General features: G+C 41.0%; 1 protein-coding gene across 1 annotated transcript in view; it reads left to right on the top strand.

Moving 5' to 3' along the window:
• The first annotated feature begins 2,653 nt into the window (after positions 1-2,653).
• fbxo18 (F-box DNA helicase 1) overlaps positions 2,654-6,588 on the top strand; it is a 47,827-nt gene continuing 43,892 nt past the window's right edge. Inside the window, exon 1 of the mRNA XM_037696217.1 lies at positions 2,654-2,672. Coding sequence (XP_037552145.1) covers positions 2,654-2,672 — 19 coding nt within the window. The remainder of the gene's footprint in view (positions 2,673-6,588) is intronic.

The raw sequence follows: 6,588 nt of genomic DNA on the forward strand, positions 1-6,588 counted from the left end.
AGTTTGGTTTACAGCCGCAGATGTCTCCCCCTGCTGGACAAAATGTAGAATGCATCTTAAAATGACCAAGTCTGATTTCTCCTCTGAAACTGGAGGGAACAAGTTCAGAAGAGGCAGTGATTTGACATAAAAACTATTGAACTCTTTGCATGAGAGTTTTCTGTTAAAAACACAGGTCCTGTAAAACATCAGCTGCTCAGTTTATCTTTGAATGTGTGTGTAAAGAAACTTGCTTCTGCCTCATCATTAATGTCTCCGTTTATTGCAAAATGTTTTGATGCTCTTCACTGTGACTGACAACCATTTTATCTTCATTCTTGTCTTGTATGTTTCTGCAGAGTTTGTGTTTTCAATCAGACAATTGAATGGATAACACTGATGTTAACTCAAAGCAGCTTTATGATCAAATCAGTGTCAATAAATTCTGTTTAATGAAACTAATGAGTTTTGTCTTTTTGTTTGTTTCTCTTTTGTTCAGTTTGTAATTTCTTCTGAGTTTTCACACCAGCTGAGGACACGATTAATGGATTTATTTAACTAAATAATTTTAAAATATGGATTTTTTTTAACAAAACAGTATTTATGTGAAATGTTTCTGTGAGCAGCAAACATCTGCAACAGATTGCTGCAGTAATAATAATTTAAGCAGAATTATATGTTTTGTTTTTCCTCTTTAAACTCTAGTCGAGCTGTAAAAAGCAGACAATTGAAACAAATGAAAAGTTTTAAATGAAGTGGCTAAATTCATTAATTGTGGTTTCAAAACAAATTTAAAGCGTCACAGATCAAATTCATCTTCCAACATTTGCTCTCTCAGTTTTTCTCCCTGCAGGAGACGTCTAAAACTTTGATAAAACTCTAAAAATCTTCTTGTTCATGTTGTTTGTTGACATTTTTTCTTCTTATACAGTATTTCTCAATGATAAGAACATTTTATCACGGAGTGCTGAAACAAAATGTTTCTACAGTGTAAATGATCAAGTTCACACATTAATACGATGGCTCAGTGGTTAGCACTGCTGCCTCACTGCAAGAAGGTTGTTGGTTCAATTCCCAGTTGTACCTGTGGGTCTTTCTGTGTGGAGTTAGCATCTTCTTTTTGTGCTTGCATGGGTTTCCCCCCCACAAACCAACATTTAGGGGAAGTAGCTGATTTTCCATTATAAAGAACTAGAAGCAACAAAATGTTTGAAACAGTTCAGGGTCTCGCTCTTATTTGACGCAGGAACAGAGTTAACAAGAAGTTGCATTAAGCAAAACTAAAACATGTTGACAGATTTTTGATCGCCGTGTACCACATAAAGTCACTTTGAGGTCAGTAGGTACACCCAGAATGAATACATAAGGCTCACAGTCATTTTCTGAGAAAATTAAAAGGTTTTTAAATGTTCCTTATAGTCCGAAAAATACAGTAGACAATAACCTAAAACGTATACTGCCAAATTAGTTACGAAGTGGCTAAAGGTCAACAAAGTCAATGTTCTGGCTCAGTCTCAGAAACTTTGTGCGCAGAGATAAAGAGGCGGCCAAATCTGATACAGTTACATCAGCTGTGTCAGGAGGAGCAGGACAACGGGACGCAAACTCTTTGTAAAGCTTGTGCAAGGTAACCAAAATGTCTGACTCAGGTCATACAGTTTAAAGGCAACACTGCCAAATACTAAGAAAATATGTGTGAATGTAGTACTTTGAAGAAAGTAATGCATTTTTTTTCTCATTATTAGGACAAATGAAAAGTATAAACATTTTTGAGAATCCCATGTCATCTGCTGGTGTTGGTCCACTATGTTTTCTGAGGTCAAAGGTCAACGCAGCCAGCACTTCCTGCTTCCGATCAACTTTATGGAGATTCAGATTTCATTTCCAGGCAAAAGGAGCCCCAACTAAGTACTGAGTGCTGTACATGCTCATACTTTTCATGTTCATACTTTTCAGTTGGCCAACATTTCTAAAAATCCTTTTTTTAAATTGGTCTTGAGTAATATTCAAATTTTTCTGAGATACTGAATTTGGGATTTTCATTAGTTGTCAGTTATAATCATGAACATTAAAAGAAATAAACACTTGAAATATATCAGTCTGTGTGTAATGAATGAATATAATATGCAAGTTTCACTTTTCGAATGGAACTACTGCAATAAATCAACTTTTTCATGATATTCTAATTTTATGACCAGCACGTGTTCAGTAAAAAAGGTTCTGTTGTGACTTGGCACTACCGACGTCTTCCAGTAGGGGGAGAAACTCCATCATTGAGTGGTTTATCACAACGGCGAATAAAATCAACGAAGAAGAAAATCGACCAATCACGAAGCAGCAGTTTCCCAACTTGTTTTCGATTTTAACCGTAACGCGGAGCTCAGAAGTGTTTTTTAAAATTTTACAATTATTTTATTTTACCTTAAATGAATCCGTAAGTTTTGACTTGTTCAAGTTCGTGTTTGTATTTCTAAATAATTGAGGTAAAGTTTATGTATGAAGAATTTTAAACAAGCTAGCGGTAGTTTTTCTGCAACCTTCTTTCGGTTAGCTTAGTTCTGACGGTAAAATATTTATTTAGTAAAAGTAACGTTTCGACAACAATCTTCTTTTAGTTTAACATAGTTTAAAATTCGATTTGCGAAGACCTGGAGTGACTGGTGTGGTTACCACGATGGAGTTCGCTGCTAAAGGTAAGTTTTACTAAATTAGCATTGATTGGCAGGAGGTAAGATACGATAGAACTGTATTGATCTCGCAGGAAATTGTGCCATTATTTCAGTACAAAGGAACAAACACAAGGAATCACACAAGATATAAAAAAATAACAGAATATAAAAAGACCAGCACTCAAGATGCTGGTGAAGATTCTCAGTCATCCAGGACATGATAAATTCAAAAAACGTTCAATACAAAAACAACTGGACTTTATTTATAACAGAAGACGTTTCGCTCCTCGTCTGAGGAGCTTTCTCAATTCAAAGAGCAGAGTGAGAGATTCTGGTTAGAAGGCTGAGTGAGATAAGATACACATACATGTAGATTGACAATTCACACCTCAGCACTTTAACAGTAGGGGTTTCTTAAGGTCTTTGTTCCTCTAATTCACAGCTGAGGCCCCTCTGTTCCATCAGGTGTGAAAACTGCCTGGGAATCAGTCTTAGGCCCTGTACACACGTAGCCTGGTGTTTGAAAAATCGAATATCTGCGCAAAAAAATATCGCCGTACATACATGTTCGGATAGAGAAAATGATCGTCTACATGAACCCGGTGATGTTCACCACAGAGCGTTGTAAAGAATATGCCCAACCCATAGGAGGCAGTGTAGTGCAAAGGTGAAACGTATATCAGCCAATCACAACCCTTCAAAGCAACCACAACTTCCTGTTAGTATTGAATCATGGCGCCTGGAGGTTCGTTTGTGTGGACAGACCGCGAGGTTGAACTACTATTAAATACCGTGTTGGAGTACAAAGTTAATAAAACTCAGGAAAATGTCGACTGGGAATCCTGTCAGAACAAGTATGTTGATATTTTAGCGCTTTTTTTAGAGCATTACCCAACGGAGTCCTCCGACGCAGTCATTTTCCCTCCGAATGAATGGGCAAACAAAAACAATTGTTGCACATGAGACGTCAGCGCCGCGCTGCACCATCTGTCGCAGACATAATGCGCATATCTCCGGTTCCGAAAGTCCACACGCAAACCCGAAAGAGGAGATTTCTCAAATCTCCACTTTGGTCGGAGTTTTTGTTATTATTCGTTTATAGTTACATCAACCAGAGATCACGTGTGGATGAAAGGCCACACCGCATGATAAACTATTCGGTTTTCCTGATATCCGGCTACGTGTGTACAGGGCCTTAAAGTTGCATTATATCTTTCATGTTTATGTTTATATGTTTCAAATGTGTTTATATGTTTCAGAAACATTGAATTGAGAAAGCTCCTCGGATGAGGAGCGAAACGTCTTCCATTACAAATAAAGTCCAGTGGATTTTGTATTGAATGTTTTTTGAATTCAGCAATTAAGATCTAAACGGGTCAGGTGCAGACTTGTGTGAAATGCTTTAATGTGAAAACAGCAGGATTAATTTTATTGTCTTATGTGCAGAAAGGGGGAGGAGTTAAAAAGTTTGATAGCCACAGGGAGAAAGGACTTCCTGTGTTGTTCTGTGGAGCACCTCGGTGGTCTCAGTCTACGACTGAAGGTGCTGCAGTAAGAGTCCAGTGTGTCATGCAGGGGGTGTGACGTGTTGTTCAGGATCTGGAGCAGTTTCCTCAGCATCCTCTGCTCAGACACCTCTGTCAAAGACTGCAGGTCCACTCCCAGAACTGAGCCAGCTCTCCCGATGAGTTTATCGAGTCTGCTGGCATCAGCTTTCACAGGGGTGTCAAACTCCAGGCCTCGAGGGCCGGAGTCCTGCAACTTTTAGATGTTGCTCTGGTCCAAAACACCTGAATCATATGAGTGAATTAGCTTCTCAGTGTAGTCAAGTTTTCCAAAGTCCCGCTAATGACCTCCTTATTTGATTCAGCTGTGTGGCATCAGAGACACATCTAAAAGTTGCAGGACTCCAGCCCTAGAGGCCTGCAGTTTGACACCTGTGGGCTGGAGACCACCAAGTGGTAAAACATCTGCAGCATGGTCCTACAGATGTTAAAGGACCTGAGTCTCCTCAGAAGAAAAAGACGACTCTGCCCTTTCTTGTAGAGGGCGTTGGTGTTAGCTGTCCAGTCCAGTTTATTGTCTAGGTTTTCCCCCAGGTAGCAGTCCACAGTGTCCACCCCTTGATGTTGATAGGGTTGGGGGGGGGGATGGTCTTCTTCCTGTAGCTCTTTAGTTTTTCCAACGTTGAGTTGCAGGTGGTTCTGTCCACCACCTCTGTATTCAGCTTCCTGGTCACCAGTGATGCAGTGCACAATGGCAGAGTCATCTGAGAACTTCTGCAGATGCAAGATTGTGAGTTGTACCTGAAGTCCGAGGTGAAGAGGGTGAACAGAAACGGTGAGAGGACCGTCCCCTGAGGAGCCCCTGTGCTGCTCAGTGTGGTGTCTGAGGTGCTGTCCTGCAGCCTCACATACTGTGGTCAACCTGTGAGGTAGTTTCTGATCCAGGTGACCAGAGAGTCATTCACCTGCAGCTTACTGCAGAGTAGAGCAGGTCTTATGGTGTTAAAAGCACTGGAGAAGTTAAAGAGCACGACACTGTCCAGGTGTGTGTAAGTTCTGTGCAGCAGGTTGATGATGACATCATCAACTTCAATGTGTGTCTGGTATGCGAACTGGAGGGGGTCCAGGTTTGGTTCCACCACTGATCTGATGTACTTCAGGACCAGCCTCTCCAGTGACTTCATGGCATGTGATGTCAAGGCCACAGATCAGTAGTCACTGTGTGAGTTTGGCTGCTTTGTTTTTTGGCACTGGGACAGACATGTTGTTTTCCACAGAGCAGGGACTACCCTCAGGCTCAGGTGAAAAATGTGCTGAAAAACATCACACAGCTGAGCTGCACATCCTTTAAGGAGTTTGGGGTTTAATTCATCTGGACCTGCAGACTTACCAGGATGTAGACGGCTGAGCTCCATCCTCACAGCCTCCCTGCTGCTGATGGTGATTGGAGGCTCTGATGGTGGAGGGGGAGGATTGTTAGGTGAAGGGGGTTGCAGCTGGGGTCCATTATGTTGCTGATGAGGAGGGGAGGGGTTGCCTAGGTGGTGTGGTGACCCCCTGAAAGGTGTTTGAGGAGACGTGGGTGGGGGCAGAGCAGTGGGTGAAGGGTGAGCAGTGTTCATAACGCAGGTAAACACGTTAACTTTAACTTTAAAAACTTTTTGTCATTCATAATTGCACAGTGCACCATTAGGAACTGAATGGAATTTCGTTTCATGTCTCCACAGCAGTGTAGTACATAATTTGCATGAATTTTTTGGGTTTTAGAGCAGAGGATGCAGTTCTTGTGCGGATACAGCAAGCAATGTTCAAATGTTAGAGACTGGTCCTATATACACCTTGACATATACATTTATACATGCATGTACAGATACCTACATATATGTACACAATACAACATCCGTGCCTGAGTGAATTCACATAATCATCTCATCTTGAATGTGAACAAAACAAAAGGAGATGACTGTAGTTCAAAATATCCTGATGCATGCTCAATAATCCAGGTAGAAAAATCCAAAAAAGTTCAATCTGGTTCTCTGGACATTCAAAAAAAAAAAAAAAAAAACAAAGCAAAAAAATATAGAAACGTTTCGTCTTTCATCCGAAAGACTTCTTCAGTCTGAGGTGAGGTGCTGTATTCACCTCCGTCTTATAAATAGCACCTTCTCGTAGTGCATCAACCAGTTTGCTGCTGACAACCAAAACCAGCTGATCACATGGTCAAGAAGGACTATCAGCCTAACATTGGATCATTAGCACACTGATGGCTGTTTACTATTCACAGAGGGCTGAGTGATACTAGCAATAACAGCATTGTTAGAGGGGGACAGTTGAACCCAGAGGCCTCCACCCCTGTTTAATGATGGACGATTTCTTTTCACAAAGATGGCCTCCTTTACTCCTCTCTCAAACCATCGTTCCTCTCTGTCCAGGAT

The sequence above is a fragment of the Nematolebias whitei genome, chromosome 22 (genome assembly GCF_014905685.2).
Source record: "Nematolebias whitei isolate Nwh7 chromosome 22, NemWhi1, whole genome shotgun sequence".
Classification (NCBI taxonomy): domain Eukaryota; kingdom Metazoa; phylum Chordata; class Actinopteri; order Cyprinodontiformes; family Rivulidae; genus Nematolebias; species Nematolebias whitei.